At 39.4% G+C, this 24,699-nt stretch overlaps 1 protein-coding gene and 1 long non-coding RNA gene across 3 annotated transcripts; one reads left to right on the forward strand and one right to left on the reverse strand.

Annotated features, from left to right (window-relative positions):
- Positions 1-70: 70 nt before the first annotated feature.
- On the reverse strand, positions 71-14,199 carry nek2 (NIMA related kinase 2). Of its 2 annotated transcripts, none has more exons than XM_016990659.2 (9): positions 13,940-14,199; positions 10,848-11,065; positions 8,795-9,035; positions 7,120-7,202; positions 6,788-6,914; positions 6,418-6,661; positions 5,742-5,796; positions 5,272-5,342; positions 71-1,183 (listed from the first exon to the last, which is right to left on the reverse strand). In XM_016990659.2, the coding sequence occupies exons 1-9, from the start codon at positions 14,033-14,035 to the stop codon at positions 957-959; spliced, it is 1,362 nt and encodes a 453-aa protein (XP_016846148.1). In that variant the 5' UTR covers positions 14,036-14,199; the 3' UTR covers positions 71-956. The 2 variants fall into 2 exon arrangements, with proteins under 2 accessions (XP_016846148.1, XP_003216022.1); XM_003215974.4 differs by having other exon boundaries at positions 6,439-6,661; positions 13,940-14,197.
- A 30-nt stretch (positions 14,200-14,229) lies between these two features.
- LOC134296557 (uncharacterized) lies at positions 14,230-23,700 on the forward strand. The gene is made up of 2 exons (XR_010003353.1): positions 14,230-14,366; positions 15,620-23,700. It is a non-coding gene; the product is annotated as an uncharacterized LOC134296557 (long non-coding RNA).
- The last annotated feature ends 999 nt before the right edge of the window (positions 23,701-24,699 follow it).

Genomic DNA, 24,699 nt, shown 5'->3' on the forward strand with positions numbered 1-24,699 from the left:
TGGGAGCTTCATTCCAAAATTCATGTGCACATGTTAATACACAAATATTTACCCAATAATAAATAAACTCTTCTCTTGTTTGATTTCTTATTTAATGTATAAAAAGCACTCTTTAACAAAAGCAAACTGCCTATAATTGTTTCCGAGATCTCCAAACTTTGATTTATACTCACATCTGGTAACTACATTGAAGAACAAGGTTGGAAAGGCATTGTCTAGGTACACTTTAGGTTGGTTTGAAACAAATTATCTTTTTTATAAATGAGGCAATGCTCCATTTTTTTCCAGATTTCCAACAACAATAATCCAAACTTTCCAAGGACTAATGGGGAAGAAACAAGACATCTGCTATCACGAGGTTAGGACCCCAAAGCAAAGACAGGAAACCTGTGCCCTCCCCAACAGATGCTGCACTCTTAACTTCCATAAGGTTTGGCATATCCAACTTTTGTAGTGCCAGAAATTCCCCATCACAAATCCTGCCTCTGGAGTCTAAGGTAAAAAGTTCAGGAAGCTTTATATGGACTTAGCTCTAGTTGCATCCGGTATTTTCCCTGGGGCTGTTCTCCTTGAAATTAATGACCGTATTTATTCAAAGTTTGGAAAGCATGGTTTTTTTTATTTAAAAAAAAAACTCTTCTTTCGACAGGGCACAGTAACTTTATCTGCACTGTAATGCACTTCGTTAAAAAATAATTTCCAACCCTTTAAAAAAACCAATCTACATCCTCCATCAATGTTGGAAAAACAGCATCAAAATGCAAACTGTCTGAGCAGGAAGATCTAAATATATTTTACCAAGCTGTATTTTTACATAGTTTGAAATGCTTTAGCATCTTTTCTAAATCCAGCCTACACATATTTTCACTATAAACACATAAAAGCTGATATGTAAAAGGACAGCACATAAAACACAAGGAGAATTCTATATACAAAATGTGGAAATTCACATGTCTTCAACGCATCCCTAGAAGCTGGTGACTTTTCAGCTGATAGTGTTTCTCCAGTTCGCACAGAGCTTGAGCACGCAAGTTAGCAGCATAGAGGCGTTTCTTTAGGTTGTATCCTTTTTGTTTGGAGAGAGGAAAATTCTCCAGGCTGTCCACAGACTGCTCATTTTCTTTACCTTCATCACCAAACTGGACCTTCTTTTTTCTTGTAGGAAAGCCTGGTAATACATCACCTTGAAAATGAAATAAAGAAAAAAATACTCTCAAATTATGTTCTTACACCCTCTGAATATTAATTTTTTACCCCCTTTTAACTTTTGAGTCTAATACAGGCTATATTCACACATCGTAGTCTCTGCTACAGGCCTTATATTGTTCAGTGAATTATGTTTTTATTCCTTATAATTATTTCAGGAAAGTGCAAGTATACTGCAAGCAATGTTTTGCTTTCTGTTAGGTCTTATTTGGGAGAATAAGTGTAGTTAGGTTGCCATGCTAAATATGGAATGGGTCTCCTGTATCTTTAATGGTTAACACATCTTGAAGCAAGAAGATATGTAAAAATATTGCTTGGTATAAATATATTTTCATCTTTCAATCCTCATCACCTGCTGTATCCCGGACCAACATAGCCATTACTGACTAGTGGAAAAGGTGCACAGAAGTGTGCAGCCATGTTCCTTCAGCTAGACACAAACATTGACATCATCCTATAGTATTAGGTGTCCAGCTACAAGAACATAGTCAGATGCTTTTCCATTGGTAAATGGCTTGATTATGTGTGTGTGAGAAGACACTTAGCAGAATGTAAACTACGTCCCTCCTGTTACAGGATCCCTTGATCATTAAATATATAGGAAACTGTCCTGTTTTCAGCTTTGCAACTAAAACTAAAATAAGTTGTAGGCACTGGTCAGCTTCCTAGCAGTGTCACATATTTCAAGATGGACTGCATAAGAAAGGTTTTTCCATCATTAACATACAAACATGTCTGATCACCTATACCAGTTGTGGCCTTTCTGGTGTCATCACACTACTTCTCCTATCATCATCTCACACCACTGGCTATGAATTATGGAAGTGGCAATCTAACATCATCTAGAGAAGCACAAGGTGGCTACCTGGAATTGATACCCTTTCCTTATGCTCACAGTAGATAAGTTTTTTCATTCACTTCTAAATTGAACTCATGAATATCCGGAAGGATATTTAAATCCATGAAATAAGGTGTTTTAAATTACTTTTTATTTCCACCTAACAGTTCACAACAGGTGTGTGGGCATGGCCTCTTTATCATCATAGCACTCCTGTGAAGCAGACTGAACTGAGATCTAGCAAAAAGCTATCAGTTATTGAATACATTTTTGTGGCTAAGCAGCCTTGCTTCAGTTTAATGTTCTGCCATCAATTATTTATTGCCCTAAAATGAATGCAACAGGACACTTAAGCCCATCAACAAGTATTACAGTAATTTTATAGAGGAAGGACACAGCTGAGCAAGAAAATTATTTGTAAAGGCAATGCTCTGGCAGTCGGAGCTTGGAAAAGTTACATCTTTTGGACTAAAATTCTCTAGAGTTCTCCAGCCAGTGGCTCAACTAGAGGATTCTGAGAATTTAAAATCAAAGGGAGTAACTTTCCCAAACTCAGGCTATGTATTTGTCCATCTTTGGTATGAGGTTTTCAGTATGTTGGACTGGACTGATGACATTACTGTGCGTAAGTCATATGCTTCCTGTGTACACAGAGCTACATTATATCCTACTCATTCTTGCTTTGTCTATGTCTCATTTTCAGGAGGCTGAATCTTGAATTGATCATAATAAAGTTCAATTTGTCCTGAGTGCAGTATTTGGTGTGTTTGCTTTCAACCAGTCTTTTTTCCATTATAAAATACAGTCAGAGCAGTTTTAAAGCTCATTCAGTTGTGACATCATTATTTAAACTATCTTATATCTAATATATCTTACTTAGGAAGGTTGTGACTATAAACAATTGTCAATATAACAAACTGCCACTCCTCAATGAAAGACTTTCTAACAGAAAAGTTTAACATTTGTCATGGCTGCCTTTAAAAATTGTATTAAGTATGGACATCTTTAGGCATATTTGTCCCAAAAAAGCAATTCCACTCACATATCCACCTTCAAAACTGAACACACTGAGGTTGTCTAGCAAATCCACCAGGTGCTTGACAATTAAAAACATATGTTTAGGCCTCCTTTATAGTATAAACATTTTAATAGCCCACAAGTGTTATATGGTAGACAAAATGTGGGAAGTTATATATCATTCAGACGTTTGCTACATCTGTTTCAGTATTTTAGCTTCTCGTGTATTGTAGTAATACTGTAACTCATTATGACAGCTTTCTATTCAGATCTCTGTTCAACATTTATTATTTCCACTGCTCTTTTCTATTCTTTGTTCCTAGATAGGTCCCCAGATGTTAGCCTGCAAGTTCTACCATTACTAGTAGGTGGTAGTGGACAATGAGAATTGCCATCCCTAAGTGTCTAGTCGGCCACACATTCTCCATATGTAAGCCTATGTAAAAGCATGTTGTCCTTTGATATTACTGGATTACAAATCCTACAGCCCTAAGCAACATAGCCAGCTGTCAGGAATGCTGGTATTTATAGTCCACAATATTTGGAAAACTGTCCACACCCACCCTGAAACATTAAGCAATTCATTTGTACAGTTGTTGCATAGTTGAATATTTTTATGTGTGTTATTGTTGCATAGTTGAATATTTTTATGTGTGTTGTTGTTGCATAGTTGAATATTTTTATATGTGTGTTAGCTGCGCTATAAGCAATTTTCTAACTGCTGTATTTGCAAAGTGTCAGCCAAGATGCAATATATGTATTTCTTCATGTATGCTTAGCAGAAACCACATTTTAATGTAGTACCATGCACTACATGAATGGCCATAGCTTATTGTTTGTACTGAGGGGAGGCCCCCAAATATAATCCATACTATCTGGAGTCATGGCTAAAAACTCTCGTTTAAAAGCCTGGAAAGTCTTTGCCAATTATTTTAATGTTACCGGACCACAAAGAACAATGACCTGACCTATGATAAGGCAGTTTATTATATTTTTATTGAACAGTGTTTTGAAATAAGATGTCATTCACATGCAAACCACACCAAACTATGTTTAAGGAGCTATGCTGGGACCTTTTACGAAGATGATGATTTATACAATGCTAGTATTCCAGAACTAGGCACTTGCATTGGCCAAAGAATGTCTGCTCATAAATCTGTATACTCGAGAGGTCATTTGTTTTTTTAAAAAGCAGTTTTCATACCATGCAGAGAATAGGAAACAAAGATATAGAAGTTCAAAGAATGATTAGTATATCCCAACCTGATAAACAGTTGCATTGAAAGTAAGCAACAAGAGAACATAAAAAGAGCTAGAGTCCTACTTGGGTACTCTGCCTGTTTTTTTCCTTAGATACTTATTGAAAATCCTACCTGGTTCAAATAACCAGTACGAGCTTGCTTTTACGACATATAAATAAATATTCCTCATTATAGGATTATAAGTGAGCAGTAGTAAGATAGTGAATACAGACCACCTGGTAACATGTTTCGCAGTTATGGATGGTTTTGGAATGTGCCAGTATTTTGTTTAAATGCCCTTCCTAGATCTATTAACATGTAACTCATTTTAGAGGTTTTTGAGTTGTATTTGAATCTTTTAGAAATCAATATGATAAAATATATTTTATTAGGGACCAATATTAACGTTCATAAAAAAAATCAAAAATTCATTGGCATTTTAAACATGTAAAAAATAATGAGATCAGTGTATACATAAATACCTAGTATTCGAATGGGACAGCCATAACACAACGTTTTCATAGAAATCATAAAGCTGTTCAATCCCAACTTGGATAGCAACAGTATCTAAACTGGGCCCAAAAAGTACAATCAAGCAAAAGCAGACGGAAATAGTTAAGTTGTCCAACATTTTGTTTACACCGGATGCTGGCCACATCTGATCGAATGTACAGTAAATTTACATCATGTACACAGGAGGACCACTACAGGTGAAAAGGTTTCACATCCTAAAGTGTCCATTCCTTTAGACAAATACTACTACAATGAGTATTTTAACTCTCACTGTACATGTAGTACATGTAAATGTTCATTCTTCTTTCCACTGCTATTTAGGAATGAGCCCAATTCTAGAGCTGTATAGATATTTCCCAGGGAAATAATGACTAAAAGGTTCACTTGTGACAAGGCTAGAAGCTTCCGCATCTCTAGTTCAGTAGTCCAGCAGGAGCCTCCTATATCTTCTCATACCTGGGCTGCTTGTTGGCAACATGAGTCTCTGGTCCTTGAGAAAGCTGTAATTCTTCATCAAGTTCTCAGCCCTGTTTAGAAAGGAATTGGTCAGCAAAAGCAAATATGGTGTCCAAATATTTTGTGATGAATCCCCTTCATACTCTGTTGCAGCAAAACAATCTTGCCACACCACAAGAACTTCTATTTTATTGTGCATAAGTTTTCGTGGATAAAAGTCTACTTCATGGGATTTGATCCTCTGTTGTAGGTATGCATAGACATTGTGTTAAAGAAAAACAGAGGATGGAGTTAAGAATCCATTTAAATCAATCATTTATATGTATTTTCCTCAACAGCATGTCGATATGTACTTGCAACTGAGAATTACAACCTATGCATCTGATGAAGCAGGATTTGTTCCACAAAATTTTATGCCATAAGATTGGACTGCATCACAAAAAACACCATCATATGTTACAAGAACAGACCTAGCCAGTTTGTCTTCTGCCAGCCTCTCTCGAACACACAGTTCCCGCTCTCGCTCTGGAACAAAAGAGACAAATACTTTAATCAGATTGCAGTTGGTCAAGGCAATTATTTATGACAGGTTTTCACTTGGACCAGTAATTAGTTAGGCCCACAGGACAAAGCAATGTATAATTTTGCATTATTTGCCAAGTCATTCTACTGAAAACAGTGTTCCAGGTTTGTTTACGAGGGTCAGCACAGCTTTACTATAAAACAGCGAATATAATTTATCCCTAAAATAGGAAAATATAAGGAGAAATAAAAATGCTTGATCACTTAGCGAAACAGATGAAAGAAAATTGAAGGGAAAGTCAGGAGTCAACTGTATTAACCAGTTAATTCTGATTGACCTAAACCACTGCACAAGCAATTAGGCTGTCTAGAAGGCTGCAGAATTACAAGTTTAACAGTGGATGAGGAGCTAAATCCATTTTTTTTCCTACAGGAGAATGCAAACTCATTACACTTGTAACATGGATGGTTGTATAATGGTACAGTTCACTAACTCAGTGAATTGATTCTGGAGTAACTGTACAATATACAATTGCTAAACTAAATCTTGGCCATCCTTTGAGCATTTAGCACACTATAATTCTAGTTACAGCATGCTATAATTCTAGTTACAAACACTCCCACCTTTGCTACATGGATTCTTACGTTCCAGCCTAAACTCTCTTTCTTTTAGGGCTTTTTCCCTCTCTTGCAGCTGCTGCTCCTTCAGTTTCAGCTCATTCGCTGGAGTTCCAGAAAGCCTTTCAACTTTATCATGTTCTCCAGATCGCCGCCCCTTTCTCTCCAAGATCCTTCCTTGCTCCTCAGACACCAAATCAGTAATCAAAGGGTTTTGCAGAATTTCTTCAACTGAAGGCCGACAATAATCCTTGAAATCAGAATGATACATAATATTCAAGGTACATTATCGGGTATACACTATCTTTACCCACAACCTAGATTTTGCTTGACAGTAATCATTTGTTCCACATTAAATAATCTGAAGTCACTTTACCTTTAGGTTCAGCATCTTTGTGATAAGCTCATTCAGCTGATCTGAATAACGATAAGGGATCCGTCTAAATTTTCCTTCTCTTATCTTTTCTGCTAACTCTTTTTGGTTAAAAGCAGTAAACGGAGGCCTAGAAAGCGTAAACAAACACCATCTTCAGTTAGACCCTAGCACCTGCATAAAATGTTTCAATATTATAAAAGCCATATTTGTAGAACTTGGTTGCTTGCCTTCGTTCTAGTTGCTGGGTTTCTAGAGTAAGTCTACAATGAGACGTAGCTTAATACTAATCGAAAACATTTGCTAGAAGCTTTTTGTCAGTATTATATACTTACGACAATGCACACAACTCATATAGAAGACATCCTAGAGACCAAATGTCAGATTTTTCATTGTAGGACATGCGGTTTATTTGTTCCTAAGAAGAGAATACAAGCCTTAGATTTAGAATGCCAATAACTACATATTAGAGGAAATACTGCCACAAAAGATCTTCAGAAGGAATTATGCTTGCTGAAATACTAGACTTTATCCTAAACAATAGGACTGAAATCAAATTTAGCCATATTTAGAGTAGCCACACTGAAATCATTGTCTTAAGTCTCACTTAAGTCATGGCAGGTAGTGGAACTAACCTGCTGTAAATAGAAAAAAGATTTGTGTGTCAGCTTAGTTTTACTACTCATTACATTATAGGACTACTACTTTATTTACTTTGGTTTTGGTTGTGCCAAAATTAACAAGTAGGAAAGGTATTCTTGTAAGTCAAAGAACAAAAACCGCTTTCACTATGGAAAAGAGGATTAAAACTGTACCTTTAACCAGGCTCAATTATTAACAGTATTATTTTAAGTTATACCTAACTTTGTCTCTCCACAAGGAGACTCAATTTGGCTTACATTAAAACCATTTCAATGCCATTTAAAATCTACAAATATACAAACACTAAAATTGAATTAAATATAAATAGTATTTAAACAATTCCCAGTTAAAATCCATAAAACATATCCAGAACTAAAGACAATAGCAGCCCCAGACTTGATCTTAAAAACCTTCTTTAAAAGCCTGCCTGAATAAAAGGATTTTAGCCTGCCACTGGAGGGACAGAAGGGGGGGGGGTGCATTTTGGCTTCCCGGACAGGGAGTTCCAGAGTCGTGGGGCAGCCGTCAGCCAAATAACCTGGACCTGAGTCATATAGGGTTTTACAGGTCATAACCAGCACTTTGAATTGTGCCCAGAAACAAGCTGGCAGCCAGTGAGCTGCTGAAACAGGAGGGTTGTCCATGCCTTGTAGCCAGCCCCAGTTAGCAACCTGGCAAAAGCTCTTTGGCTGAAGTTTCTGAACATTCAAAGGCAGCCCCATGTAGAGTGGGTTACAGTAATCCAAACGGGATGTAAGTAAGGCATGTACCACGATGGCCAGATCTGGCTACTCAAGTAATGGGTGCAGTTGGCGCACAGAGTTTAATCGTGCAAAGGCCCAATTAAAACAAAATGTGTTTCCATTTCTGGAAATGCATCATTTCATTATATGAATGGCTATATAACCAGTTTAACTGGATAGTTCAAAGTTACAAATACATAACTGTTATTGCCATTGATATTTATAAGTATTTCAGTAAAAAAAAACTTCTAGGCAAAATCTGACCTTGATTAGATTTCTAACCATGGTTCCTTCTTCCTGCATCACTATTCTTGTCCCAAACCTATCTTCAAAGATCTCCAACCCCCCAGAACACACTGAAGATATGATGGGAAGATCCCCACTCTTGCTAAAAGCAATTGCATCAGTAGTAGTTATCTGATTCTACAAATAGTTACTACAACAGAGCTTTGAAATTGTTGTTAGTTCTCCAATGCCACCCCCATCTGAAGAGTTTTCAAGGTGCTTCACTTCAGAACACAGGGCGATGATGACTTGCAGTGTGACATGGCATACTTCAGTTTTGTTCACTGACTACAACACATTGAAATATAGGTGTTAACAGGTTTTTTGTTTTGACACTTACTGGAGACATGTAGTATGGTGTTCCAACAAATGTTTTTGCAAAACTAGTGTCATGGTGAAGAATCCTAGCAAGGCCAAAATCACCAAGTTTCACATTTCTCTTTCCATCGAGAAAAATATTTGCTGGCTTTAAATCCCGATGAAGGACAGTATGACCCCCATCACTCCGCCTATGACACTCCTTCAAGGCCAAGGTCAACTGAGTAAGAACTCGAAGGACAAAAATCTCTTCCAAGTAGTGCCTGTTGAAAGAGGAAGGTTATCTTTAGACAAAAACCTATTTCTGTTTCTTTATCTTGAACAGTTTACAAAATTCCAGTACTGTATTTGTTTTTCCTAGCTGACAGCCTCTAGATATGATGTGACCAGAATCCTTTAGCCACCTGCAGCCAATGTTTTGGAATTCAGCTCCCCAATGCCAACATGATCAATGGTCAGGGCCTTAGCATTCCAAACATCTGGAAGCCCAAAGGTTGAGAAACACAGTACAGTATACAAGCCCTCTCTATCTATAAATTTCACCTGTGACTCAAATCTAACACAAAGTTAAAGTGTAATTTATTGGCTTGGCTTCTTAGTCAGACTCTGGGACTGTCTGCTTCTTGGACTGAGAAGAGTTAGGGATTGCTCCCAGTTGGAATGGAGTAAAGAGACAGTAAGAACAGATAAAACACTTATTTCTATTTTTTCCTGAACTGCCACTACTTGAAATTCTACCTTGTACTCCTCACCCTTTCAGTACATGCAGATGTTTTGGGAGGATGTTGGATGGAAATGTTGATAAAACAACCTACAGGATAGATTCCCACTCTTTATTATCTTACTCAAACCACCCCCAAAGTCAGAAAACATTTTGTCTCCCTGATAAAGCAGCATAGAATAATCAGGGGCTTCTCCCACTCTTATCTTCTATAATCCATACAAAACGAGCATAACTGGCTGTTCAGAACCCTCTGGCAAGCAATGCTGAATTGGGTGAAAATAAGTAATTTCCTCTGTAGTACAGAAGACTCTTGTTTTCTTCCCCCTTTTAGTGGTAACACCAAGGCTCCTGAGGCCAGCTAGGCATCCTTATCAGAAAGCCAGAATTGCTTCCCTCATCAAGATAGTAGCAAAATTACACCTGCAATACAATTTCATTCTATTATTTCCTCTCCTAAAGAGCAAGTATTTCTCACTGATAAAGTTACAGAAAGCTACCAACATTACTTCAATGCTCACATGGCATCATTAATTGAAAGTAATGTTTAATGAAGGGTCAAACTAAATATTCTGGTGTATTTATTCAATCTATTTCCCCATTTTCTCCTAATATGGGACTTAAGGCAGCTCACAACTTGCCCAAGGTATAAATTAGATAGTTCTTATAATGACAGCCTAGTAGCATGAAGACTCTCAGTTCATCATATCGATCCTTCAGGCTACTAGGTTGCTTCTCTTATTAATGTTGAACTTTGCCTGGAGAACATGGTAAAAACAAATTAAAAGCCACTGGACATAGTTCTTGCATGCATATGCTATGAGGTACATTTCAAAGGTTAATAAGATTTCTCTGTGTGTAATGTTCAGTAGATTGAATTGTGCAAGGTTAAATTCCTGTATCTGTAGCCTTTCAGCAAACAGAAAGACATCACAGAAGAGAAACCTTTGTGGTGTAGAAAGCAAAGCAATTGTCAGTTTACTACTTTTTGATGTTGGCCCAAAAGTGTCGCACATCACTTCTCTGGAATTAACCACACAAATATTTTTAAATCATCTGGCTTGCTCATCCCAAGGATAGCATCATGTTGTAATTTCCCACAAGATGTACTTGGAAAAAAACAGTGAATCAGGTTGGAATTGCTTCTGTATACTCTACTATGTTGTCAGCATTTTTGTATCAAAAATCAAATAATATTTAATTTAAATGCTCATCACCCAATAAATTTCTTGTAGAAACCCCCCCACAATTATTGGTGTTTTATGGTTTAACATACATTGAAGACTAATGTTAGCCATTATAGAACCAAGAACAGATCTGCACACATTAGGATAAGTTAAAAGAGATTTACAACCTTTCTTTTGTAGACTTTGCAATAAGTGTAGACAAGTCTCCACCTTCACAATATTCCATCACAATATAAAGAGTTGTGTTTGTCCTGTCAATTATACGATCATAATATCGGACTATGTTTGGATGTTTCAGCTCACGGAGCAAGTTCACCTCAGAAACGAGCATCTGTTTTTCAGATTCTGTCATAGATCCATAGTCAAGTTCCTTCCAGACCAAGACCTGAAAAAATTGAAGAAACCACACCAACGGCTTCAGGCATCATTTTATTACAACAATGGTTAAATGTGTGGCAGCTTTGTTATCAGGTATCTCTCTCCCACGATGAACAAAAAAAAAAAAAGCACAAATCTATAGCATCATAATAGAAGGTCTGGTTGAAGTTACTTTATTACCTAAAATGCCAACACTGTCACAATTGATCTAGGCAAAAGCAAGAAACTCTGCTTTTCCTGCATGGCAGGGGGTTGGACTAGATGGCCCACGTGGTGTCTTCCAACAATATGATTCTATGATTTTTATTGAGTCATTAGATCCAAAAGGGTTAATACTTAACTGCAGAATTAATATTAAACCAATGTATAATCTTGCAACTAGAGCAACTACAGCAATTAAACACAACCAGAATACAAAAGTATGTCAGCAGGTTGAAATGGACCATTTCCTTGGGCCAGGGGTTGAACAACAGAAGCTAACACCAATACAACCCATTGTCCTGCATACCCTAAAGATTTCCACAATATTTTTATGCCTAAGATCATAGTTAAAATTTCTAAGAAATATTGTTTATATGGTCACAGCTGGAAGTTGTGAGGCATGGCTAGTCAAAAAAAAATTGAGAGCGCAACCCCTTCAAAAACTGTCTGAGGACCAATGTGTCTTCAAACCCATGCAAAATACAACCAATCACCCTGCCCTATCACTTCTCATTAACTACCCTCATTGTGTATGAAGTTACTGAACAAAAGCTTTTCTTTTTTGACCTTTTAAGGCAATGCCAGGCCAATATGGGGCCCAAATGCACTGGCGATAATCCCTATTCTCAGTAAACTGAGGTTAGAAACAAAGTATAGAAAGGGCAGCAGCAGAGTGTCTTTGCAACCTCCAGCCCATAAACACATGCCTCAAGGGCCTATACAACACTGGTCTAGCAAGCAGCAATTGGATTATGCGGGTAATAGCACATTAGAACTAGAGACTGTTGTTATTATGTGCCTCCAAGCCATTTCCCACTTATGGCTTTGGATTTTCTGTCTCTGAGCATGTGTGACTTGCTCAAGGTCACCCAGTGGTTTTCCAGGGGCAAGCAGGGTTTTGAACCCTGGAGTGCATCTCTACTATTTTGACACCAGTTTAACTGCCATGGCTCAATGCTATGGAATCCCAGGAGCTGTAGTTTTACACAGTCCTAGTGTCTCATCCAACTACAGCTCCCAGGGTTCAAAAGCATTGAGCTATAATAGTTAAAGTGGGGCCAGACTCTATTTATTATTACAGTGTAGATGCAGCCCTGGTTTCTAGAGTCAGGATTTTAAAGCAATAAGTGTTTTAAGAACAGAGAATTTTTTTAAATCATGTCAGAAGCAACTTGAGAACATACTGCAAGTTGCTTCTTGTGTGAGAGAATTGGCTGTCTATAGAGACATTGCCCAGGAGACACCCGGATGTCTTATCATCCTGCTGGGAGGCTTCTCTCATGTCATCGCAAGGTAGAGCTGACACTTCGCGGATTCAAACTAGCAACCTTCAGGTCAGCAACCCAAACTTCAGGTAAGTTTAACCCATTGTGAGAATTAGGTATAGTATTTTAATTATTTTAAAATTAAATGTGATCTTTAACTGACTTGCTTTAAGAATTGCATGTTTAATCCCCCTTTTAACATTTTTGTAAGTTTTAAACTGTATTGATTTCTAAGTCAGGGACCACTTTGGCTCCCGATCAAGAGAGAAAAGTGGGGTAGAAACAAATGCAGTAAATAGCATTAACTGCAACATTCATTATGGCCTATATCCCACTTTTTCTCTCTTAAAAAGACTCAGAAGGGGCTGACAATTCTTTTTTTTTAAAAAAAAACCAACCAAACAATTTCAAACTGAGGACATAAGCATTAGAATTATGCTTATAATAACCCCGACTCTGGAACTCCCTCCCCAGGGAGATTAGGATGGCTCCCTCTCCATCTTCCTTCAGGAAACAACTGAAAACTTGGATGTTTCGGCAGGCCTTTGGAGATACAGTCATTAATCAGCCCCAGAGGGTTTTTAATAATCTATCCGGTATTTATCACAGTCTTACCATTTATATGTTTTAAATGTAATCTTTTATCCTATATTGTTGTTTTAATTGATATATTATTATATTACTGTTTTATCTTTTTTATATTGTGATTTGTACAATGTTGTTTATATTTTGTCCTTATGTTGTTTGGGCCGTGGCCCCATGTAAGCCACCCTGAGTCCCTCCGGGGAGATGGTGGCGGGGTATAAATAAAGTTTTTTATTATTATTATTAATTTTTTTTAAAAGTTGAATTACCTAAAATTATTAAAAGCCTATTAAAATTCATAAACACCAATCAACACACTCTTGTCTCTGTCTTAAAAAATAACAAGAGCAATAACAAGAGAATGACAGAGTATACTCATTAGTAGTAGTTGTAATAATAATAATAATAACAATAATAATAATAAAGTCCTGGTTACATCTTACTGCCTTTCACCAAACACAAAATAAGTTACTTTAGGAATAGTACACACTCACTGGCAAGTTTTAGGGCTGGTTAGGAGGGTGCATTTTTACTACCATGGGCTTTCCTGCTTTAATTCTCAACGCATGTTTTCATGGCGACAGTGTTTTCCTGGCAAGATTTGCTGAGAGGAGGTTTACCTTTGCCTTCCTCCTCTGAGGCTGAGAGAGTGTGACCCCGGGCTTTCTCAGGCCTCCAGGGCCGCCGCCCAACGCTCAACCCATGGCCACGAGGCTAGTCTCACGTGCTCCACGCTAGAAGCTAAATGAAGGCCGGAGGCACTCCGTACGGGCTCAGAGACCTCCAACCAGGCCTCATGACTCGCCAGGGGTCTTTCCCAAGCCGCTCACCTTGCCGTCCGCTTTCCTCCGGATCTTCTGGCACCTGCCGTAGGACCCGGCGCCGATGGTGAGGAGAACGTCATAGTCCTCGGGGCGGCTCGGCATCCTTCACCGGGAGAAGCCAACAACGCAATAAACACGCAGCTTCAACTCCTTAGTGGATGTTTAAATCACGCCGCGCCTGCGGCTGATTGGCTGGCCAGCCGCGGCCCTGCCCACACCTAACCGCCCGCCTTCCCATTGGTTCGCGAGGCGCCCAACACCACCACGCGTCGCATAACGGCTGTTTCGCCCCGGTTACTAGGCAACCGCAGCCAGTGGCGCCCGAGGTCGGCGCGAGAAAAAAGTCTTTTGAGCTTTTGGAGCCGCCGTCGTCGTTATTAGCACCACGTTCAAAGAACAAGACAGAAGGCGGGCAATGAGAAGCTCGGCGAAGGTCACTTCCGTTTCCGTGTTTATGGTTGTGTCTACGACAGGCATGGGCAAACCTAGGCCCTCCGGGTGTTTTGGACTTCAACTCCCGCCATTCCTCACAGCCTCAGGCCCTTTCCTTTCCCCCTCGCTTAAGCGGCTGAGGGGGAAAAGGAAGGGGCCTGAGGCTGTGAGGAATGGCGGGAGTTGAAGTCCAAAACACCCGGAGGGAGGGCCCATGTTCAGATGAAATCTCCTTTCCTGTAGTTTGAAGCCATTGTTCCTTGTCCTAGTCTCCAGGGCAGCAGAAAACAAACTTGCTCCCTCCTCCCTATGACTTCCCCTCACATATTCATACATGGCCATCATGTTTCCTCTCAGCCTTCTCTTCTGTAGGCTAAACATGCCCAGCTCTTTAGGCCGCTCCTCATAGGGCTTGATCTATGATCATTTTAGTCTCCCTCCTCTGGACACATTCCAGCTTGTCAACATCTCCCTTCAGTTGTGGTGCTCAGAATTGGACACTGTATTCCAGGTGTGGTCTGACCAAGGCAGAATAGAGGGGTAGCATGACTTCCCTGGATCTAGATGCAATACCCCTATTTATGCAGGCCGGAATCCCATTGGCTTTTTTTGCTGCTGCATCAATGTCTTTAGCGTTAAAGTGCCCCGACTTTCTATCAACTTGGGAGTTACTGGATTGCTTTCCTGTTTGAGCAAGGCACCCCACAGAATCAATGTCCACGCTATTGCTTTCAAGAAATGTTAACAATTTATTAATTGGTCTTGGGTCTATCTCCACCCAGGCACTATCTTGATTTCCCCACAACAAAGTCCATACTTAACGTTTGAAGGTAACTGGTTGTTCTTGAATTTGCTGGTTGTGGAGGATTCCAGAGACGAAGAACAGATGAAAGTTTCCCTTGCTCACTTTCTCTGGTAGAAATGCCCAAGTTGGTCTGGCTGTAAGTAGAAAGAGCAGATCCTTCCTATTGAAGCTTGGCACCTCGCTGAAGGTGCTGGAAATTTCACAGACTGTCACTGACCAGAGGTAGGCCAGTATAGCCGGGTGAGTTCCCAGATTACTTAGTTATTGGCTTGAAATGGCTTGTCCAAGCCTGGATCTCGCTGGGACCAAGTACAGACACGTCTTGCTTCCAAAATTCCCCTATGATAATAACCCTAAAGCAAAGATGGCCCTCTTTGACTGATTGTTTCTACATGGCATGGGGTTGGACTGGATGGGTGTTAAGGTCTATTCCAACTCTGTGATTCTAGGTAAGGATGGCTGTCCAGCGGGATCAAATCAGGTTCAGTTCGGGCTAATCTTAGTACATGCTGCTGCCTCAACTCTGGGATGGAGTACATAAACAGCTCCACTGAATCTGGGACCACTTCAGAACTGCAATGCCAGACTGGTACAGGATTACAGTAACTGTGTAGATGAGCTCTTAGTTGGTATAAAAGTTCCTTTTAACAAAAACCAACACATGTAACAACATTTAACACAGGGAAGGTTCTGTGCCTCCTTTGGATATTGAGCTAGTTTCCCACCATCCTTCACCATTGGTTGTGCTGACAAGGATTTTTGGAAGTTGCAATACATGCTTATTGGAGGGTATGCAAAATATCCAACCCCTGTTTGATAAGATCAGTTGCTTGTCAGTGAACGACAACAACAAATGTATAAAGACAAATGAGGGAAAGGTGCGCTTTGTTTCACAGCAGCACCCCAACATCTCCTTGAATGGCATATGAAAACATTGAAAGTCAACAAACTAAAGATTAAGTTATTTGTGAATCGAGATGTAAATGTCTAATTTGGTACAGTAGAGTCTCACTTATACAACATAAACGGGCCAGTAGAATGTTGGATAAGTGAAAATGTTGGATAATAAGGAAGGATTAAGGAAAAGCCTATTAAATGTCAAATTACGTTATGGTTTTACAAATGAAGCACCAAAATATCATGTTTTACAACAAATTGATAAAGCAGTTTAATATACAGTAACGTTATGTAGTAATTACTGTATTTACAAATTTAGCACCAAAACATCGCAATATATTGAAAACATTGACTACTAAAAGGCAGACTGCGTTGGATAATCCAGAACGTTGGATAAGCGAATGTTGGATAAGTGAGACTCTACTGTACTTTATTATTCTAATAAAGCTTTTGCTAGTCTTATAGGCAGTAATGCAAACATTCCACTAGATGGCACTTTGTCATCACTTGCAAAAAGCAGGAGAGCAAGGACAATTTTGTGTCACCTTTAAGATCTGTTGTGACCCACATGTCATGTTATACTCTGCTGACTTTGTGTGTGTATATATACACACTCACACACATGCACATGCATACATATGGCTACCAAAATAAAACATTTGTCTGAAAAGGAAAAAATAAAAGACTCAAATGTGGTTTTCAGCTTCTCTATGGAAAACTCACTTGTATAAAAGAGTATAGGGATTCATTCATAACAGCAGACAATAGCCAATCATTCTATTCTCTGCTTATTTAACATCTTCAGTGCTATTAACATAACATTGCTGAAAAGGCAGTATAATCACTCATTATTATTCTGAATGTTTTTCTTGTTCATGTCGTGTATACATTTGGTTATGTACAGAAAAGCCAGCAACTTACTAAAACCTCTTTCGTTACCATTACCTTTTCCATTCCCATGTATATTGCTATACAGATATTAAATTTGCCAAAGAGGGAAAACAAACCTGTCAAGGCTTATGACGGCATTATCGTGTCTGAAGATGTTTATTAAGAAAGAAATCCAATTAAATTATGAGAATTTCAATCCTTAGCTTTGAACTACAGTTTAATGCCCACCCAACTGTGGATCCATAGGATATGGCACAAACATAATACAGTGCAGATGCTGCTCTGTTGTCGAAAGGAGATCCCCAGACAGCATTTACCTCTGAGAGATTCTCTAATATGCCAACAGAAAACTCTGCTGCCAATAGTAATGAAGGTCTTTCTCCTAGGATAGTGAATGTCAAGTTAGGGTGCATCTATACCAGGGGTTCCCAAACTAAGGCCCGGGGGCCGGATGCGGCCCATCGAAGCCATTTATCCGGCCCCCATGGCACAAGGGCAAAAGGGGGTTGGGCTAAATGACCCAAGGGGTCTCTTCTTCTCTTCCAACCCCCCCTTCCTCCTCCTCCTCCTCCTCCTCCTTCACATTGAGGCTGGGTGGCCATCTGTCAGGGGTGCTTTGCTTGTGCTTTTGGTGCACAGAGGCAGAAGGGGATTGGACTAAATGTCCCAAGGGGTCTCTTCCAACCCTTATTATTATTATTATTATTATTATTATTATTATTATTATTATTATTATTAACATTGAGGCTGGGTGGCCATCTGTCAGGGGTGCTTTGCTTGTGCTTTTGGTGCACAAAGGCAGAAGGGGATTGGACTAAATGTCCCAAGAGGTCTCTTCCAACCCTCTTTATTATTATTATTATTATTATTATTATTATTATTATTATTATTTTATTATGTTATTATTTTTTTATTATTATTTTATTATGTCACAGCAAACAAGATAGATATGCTGGATTTCGTATCTCAAAATCACAAGTCGAACACTTCTCAAGTGTCTAGGACGGTGTGATTTATTTTCGGATGATGCGCGCAGATCCCAGTAGGTGGCCTTTTGCAGCTGGCAGATCGTAATTTTATTACTATTATTATTATTAACATTGAGGCTGGGTGGCCATCTGTCAGGGGTGCTTTGCTTGTGCTTTCGGTGCACAAAGGCAGAAGGGGATTGGACTCAATGGCCCAAAGGGTCTCTTCCAACCCTCTTTTTTATTGTTGTTGTTGTTGTTATTATTGCTCAGTGGCCAACTATAGTCCGGCCCTCCAATGGTCCGAAGGATCGTGAACTGGCCCCCTGTTTAAAAAGTTTGGGGACCCCTGATCTGTACCATAGAATTAATGCAGTTTGACACCACATGGATCAATGCTAGGAAATCCTGGAAGCTGTAGTTTTACAAGGTCTTTAGCCTCCTTTGCCAAAGAGTACTGGTGCTTCATCAAACTACAGCCACTCATATTGAGCCATGGCAGGTAAAGTGGTGCCAAACTGCATTAATTCTACAGTGTAGATGGACTCATAATTTTCTCCTCGTAATGCCAATACTCACTGGATCAATTTGTATTGAGTGCGTTCCATTGGAGGAAAAGAAAAGCAGAAGAAACTTTCAATCTTGGCATTGGAAAACTACCATGTTTAATCAATTCTAGGATGCCATTGATTCTAAGGGAGCCCCCGGTGGCGCAGTATGTTAAAGCACTGAGCTGCTGAACTTGCAGACCAAAAGATCACAGGTTCGAATCCGGGGAGTGGAGTGAGTGCCTGCTATTCGCTCCAGCTTCTGCCAACCTAGCAGTTTGAAAACATGCAAAATGTGAGTAGATCAATAGGTACCTCTCCGTCAGGAAGGTAACGGCGCTGCATGCAGTCATGCCAGCCACATGACCTTGGAGGTGTTTACGGACAACGCCGGCTCTTCGGCTTAGAAATGGAGATGAGCACCAACCCCCAGAGTCGGACACGACTGGACTTAATGTCAGGGGAAACACCAAACTAAAACACCAATTTCAGTATCACAAACAGGAAAAAAATATTTATATATATAGAAAGCACCTGTGATTCTAAGAAGCATCTTGGTTTTCAAAATGTTTATATAGGTGGAAAGTGTTACCTTAGAATTGATGAAATACAGTAATTGTGTTTTACCACCATGGAGTTCTCTCACAGACGCCCACATAGGATTGTTCTGCCAATTTTTTAGTCTTTAAAATGCCCAAAGACATCAACATTTGTTCTGCGGCAACCACCGTGGAAACTCAATTGAGCTAGATGCAGTTTAGAGAGGGTAGCTTCACAGTACATTCTGCGTAGGTGGGGAGAAATCAACCAAACAGTACCGCTGTGTCTTCTTTGTCCATTATGTGCTGGATTCGTGGGTTCACAACTTTCTTAGAAACGTATGTGAAAATATTTATAACATGTAGCCCTTGAGTCCACAGTGTCTTAAGTTAGGCAGTCTTCCAAACTCAAGGTACATGCCTTCCATCCTTTGGAGATTTTGCATACTGTTAACCTTAGTTAACATGATGCAAATAAATCCATGGTGGGGATAGTGTGGTCTTCCAGAGTGGCTCACATTGCCATGCCCCTCCTAGCATTCTAATGCTCTTATGTCAAGCCACTTTGAGTCCCCTTTGGAGAGATAAAACGAGGTATTATTATTATTATTATTATTATTATTATTAAAGTAAAGTCAGGTATTTAGGACCACGTTAGGGAATAAATCCCACATTATTTACCATGTTATTCCAGATCCTGACTGAAGGATAAACTACCATCTCCTCGTGTATGTGTTTTAGGAGTGGGGATTGTGTGACTTTCCAGATGTTATTGAATTTTCAACTCCTAGCATTCCTGCCATTGGCTATGATGCCTAAAGCTGCTGGAAATTCATTGTGGGACTGAAACTCGGAGCAGCCTTAGGCCAGTGGTGAGGAAAGCTAGGAGCTGCAATTATATATCATTTTAAACTGATGTTAGGTGTTTTTAACTGGTACTTGTTTTTAATCTGCTGTTGTTGCCCACTTAAATCAATGAGGACAGCAGGCAGGATGATATTATTATTATTATTATTATTATTATTATTATTATTATCATTATTATTATTCCAAGACTATCTGGGGGCTCAAAGTTGTCCACACCTGCGCTAAGAGATGGTCTTGAAACATTCCTCTTCCTCTGGGAAAGCTCACCACAAAAGTTTTGTGTTTCCAAAAATTTACTGCAGCTGTGTTCCCAAGCTTATTTGTTTGAAAATAAGTTCTTGCTAGATCAGCACTTAGGGTATTTAACTGTTGATTTGCTTTGGTGTATATTCCACCTTTTTCCCAAAGTGGAAACCAAAGCAGCAAGACTTTTGCAAATCAAGTGAATAAGTAGCTGCTTGTTTTGTATTAACTGTTGGAATTGGTTAACACGGAGAAAAGAGAAGATGCAAAACAAATGGAAAATCATGCAGCCTTGAAGACAATGCTTGTTTTCCCCTCCCAGCATTCTTCCTCCTTATATATGCTGGTTATGGTTGGTGGCATATGCAGTCCAGCAGCATCTGGAAGCATATTCAGACCCCTTTCCTATTTCAGAATATGGGCCAAAATAAGTACCATATTGAGCAAGAGCATTCAGTTCAAAATTACCCCAAGTAAACGTACTAGGAAACATAAAAATCACTCCCAAGTACTTTGAAGACTAACAAGTTGAAGCAGTAATTGCACAGACATGCCAGTGGAGGATCCTAACAATTTGTTCTGACCTCAAATGTGGTTCAGCTAAAAATAGTTTTCTTTTAAAATTCAAGGATGAGAAAGTGAAACATCAAATTCAGATCAGCTGAGCAACCATTAAACACAAGAAATGTAAGAACTTGAAAAATGGGAAGGGGGGGGGTGACAGTTACGGCAGCTGGCTAACCAAGAATAAAAAATGAATCATCAGACATACTATTTATAATGACTAATAGCAATGCAATTAGACAACAGCAATACAGTCATGCAAACATGCCTGGCAACATTTGGGCCAAGTTCATTATAACTTCATATAGATTGAGTATCCCTTGTCCAAAATGCTTTGGACCAGAATACCCTTATTTGCATATATGTACAGAGTGAAATGTCTTGGAGATGGTACCCAAGCCATTCATGTTTCATATGGATCTTTTTTTACTCTTAGCCTAAAGATTATTATATAAACTATATTTTTTTTAAAAAAAATTGCACATGAAGAAAAGTTTGTGTACATTGAACTATCAGAAAGCAAAGGTCTCACCATCTCAGCCACCCGTGTAGGCAGATTCATATTCTAGAATAATTCAAGATTCTGGATAAAAGATGCTCAACCTATATTTCAAACACAATGGCTTCCAAATTCTTCCATACCATTTGGAATGCAGTCACTCAAATATAATTCCATTTAGCTGAATGAGATTTTGGGTGCATCTGAACTGGGGATTTGATGTGGAATTATCATCCTTTGTGCACATGTTTCTTAAAAGGCACCCATATAGAACTTGTGATCTTTAAAAACTCTTATTAGAGTTCCAGCAGAGGTTTTTATCATCAGCATGTGAAGGGATGAAAAGAAGCAAGGCAGACACAAGAGAGCTGGGTTTTGACTTGGCAGATGCAGCCTCCACTCCCAGCTCTGCCTTCTCCCTTCTCTTTTGGCATTAAACTTTTAAAGGGTTTTATTTTCACCAAAAGAGGCTTTTTAAAAGCATAGTTGCTACTTGGAGGCCAGAACCAAGCATGGAGATCCTGAGGGCTGCGTCCAGCCCTGATATATAGTTCCATTTTTAACAGCTATTGAGTCTTTCAGTTTGTCCATTAAAACTTCAATCAAGCCTTTAAAACTGGATTTTGAGACTTCAGCTTTTAACCACTTCCTTACAAAACATTGCCTAATTTTAGTGAGATAGGCTTGAAATTTGTCCTCTGCACCTTAAAAGTGCTGAACTATATTCCTGCAGGATTACCAGCTTTTCAGGATGGTCATTGTATCTATGCCCTTAACAGCAGCCTGATACTCAGGCAATAATGTTTATGTCCAAACTGTGAAAACTTCTGTGGATAGAAATCTGTTTCATATTTGAACATCGTAATGTAAATCCCTGGGATTTAAAAGTCGACCTTACTGCTGAAATCAGCAGCTGAAACCTTTAACAGCCTGAATGTAAATATTATTGCTTTCTACTATTTGCACACAAAGCTTCTGTTAGATACTACTCCAGTAAGTCCACTGCATCCACATTCAACCATGCACGGCTTTAAAAAACAAACCAACCCAAAAGCAAACCTTGATTTTGCCATTTGATAAAATCAATACCATTTTACCACAACATTGAATATAATGGGATTAAAGCATCTATGGATTTTTGTACTCATTGGTGACCTTGGAACCAAATTGCAGCGGAACGTGTTGGCCCACTGTACTTCATTCCGAATCCATCCTACCTTATAAAGCCACTTGGCTATGACAAGTAGAATAGCATTTATGGGGATATGTTTCCATGTATACTTGGATATATTCTGGCAATGTCTGTTGTAAACACCAGTGGCAAATCCAAAGTAGCCCAATATGACTTCACAAGCTCTGCCAAACACAGCTGGAATGTGTTTGGCAAAAGGAAATGTCCAGAGTGAGAGAACCTGGGGAGAAACTTATTTTCTTTCCTTGCAAAAATGGATTGAGACATGAAAATTACATTCCTCAGTGTGTGGAGACCTGGCTATCCGAAATTTAACTGGGAAAGGGCAAAATAAAAGAAAACATATGTGCATTTTCTAAATTGTTTATTTGTTCATTTGATTTATATCCCACTTTTCTCCCAGTATGGGTCCACAAAGCACAACACAACTTTATATTAGAAAATGTAGAGAGCCAAAGCAAGTGTTTTTAATAAGGACTGCAGTTTTGGAACCATTTTTTTCTGATTAGTGTGATTTCTTCCACATTTTGTATTGTTTTCAGGCATAGTATAATTCCACTTTTCACAGAAGTTGAACTTATCCAACATCTACACACAGTAATACAATTCCATTTAAAGCTACAGAGTAGAAGCATTGTAATTATTTCAGCAACAAAACCAGTTAATATGTTAATTCCTTTTTCCAAGATCCACATCTTAAAATTCAGTTACATCTTCTCCCCTTTTTAATAGTCTCCCAGAGGGAACATATTTCTGTGTTCAAGCACAGATTTTTACATGCAAAATGTTATGGTTGAGCCTTCTGGCTCCGATACTAGGAGACGAGGTCGTAAGACTCCTCGAGAGTCAGACTCTTTTGAGGAGCGCGAAAGGAAACGGCTCCGAGACTTATTTGCAGAACCAACAGACGAAGACTCCTTTGAGGGTTTTACCAAGGGAATGGAGGAAGAGATGGTTAGCTCAGAGGAGGATGATATGGAATGGACTCGTGGGAGGGAGGATTTGGGTGTCACCGGCAATGATAGCATGGGAGGCGACTGGCGGGTTGCAGGATCGGACCCATGGACGGGCTGGAGGGATGGAGCAGGATCCACAGCTGGGGATGCTGTGGGGCGTAGTCAAAGGTGTTTTAGCTCTGATGAGGATGATGATGAGGAGGCACCTGGAATTAGGATAGCAGCTGACAGCGATGAGGAGTTATGAACTGGCATAAAATGGGGTTTAGGATCAATGGCTAATTGCGTTGGGCAAGGTAATCTGGACGAACGCTTGGGCTCTTGTTGGGGAACTTCCTGAAGACGGGTGTGATTCGTTGCTGGATACGTAAGTTACCAAGGACACTGGGCATAGACGGCGGGAGGAACTGTGTGGGGTTTTTCTGTGCAACTTGTGGTTAATCTTGATAGCTTGGACCTCTGTCGTCTTTTTGACGGACATTATTTGCCTACTCTGGATTGACGCTGGACTGACTGACTGACTACGACTCTGGACTATCCCTTCTGTGGCTATCAGTGGAACTTGTGGAACCTTAGACTTCTGCGCTTGGCTTTCGACCTCGGACCGGATTGGGACCCTGCTGACCACCGTTACCCTGATTGATGTGCCTGGACCTGGATTTCGCTCGTTGCACGGAGGAGTAAACAGCTTGAGTTACTCATCTGTAGCTCTTGAGTAGCAGAGGGGAATCTGCTGCTAGGTTTTGTGTTCATTTTGACCTTTTGTTTACCAGTTTTTGTTTGTTTAATTGCCAGGCTGAAGTAAGCACTTTTGATTTAACCCGGATTAAACTTCTGTTTAATCCGGTTTATTCTTTTGAACTGTTTAAACTCAAACGAAGTTATTTTTGTTACTTTTCACACTGAAGTCAAGTGTTTGCCTAGTCTTTTGTTTCCCACGGGCAATTTTTAGTTCTGTAACCTCAATAAACTGTGTTGTATCCTATTTGGTGGCGTTCTGTCTCTGACACAAAAGTTCCCTGGGTGAATAACAGTTCTGTGTTGAAATAACTGGAAAGCCCAAAGGACTACTATTTGTTAGTGTAGACCAGGGATGGAAATGTCTGGCCCTCTATGTAATGCTGAACTACAGCTCTTTCATGGTCCATTCTTGGATCTGCTGGATAGAACTGGTGAGTTCAGTTCAGTTTTTGGAGGCCACATGTTCCCTACCACAAGGTCTCCAGCTTAGATCCCCACCCTTGTTGTAATCAATATTGAGTTTAAAAACCCAATGGCTTGATTTGGTAAAAGTAAGCAGCTTCTTATCTTGTTTTATTAAAACTCTTGTAAATTATTACAATTAGATCGCAAAACTGTTAGTGA

Source organism: Anolis carolinensis, chromosome 1 (genome assembly GCF_035594765.1).
Source record: "Anolis carolinensis isolate JA03-04 chromosome 1, rAnoCar3.1.pri, whole genome shotgun sequence".
Lineage (NCBI taxonomy): Eukaryota > Metazoa > Chordata > Lepidosauria > Squamata > Dactyloidae > Anolis > Anolis carolinensis.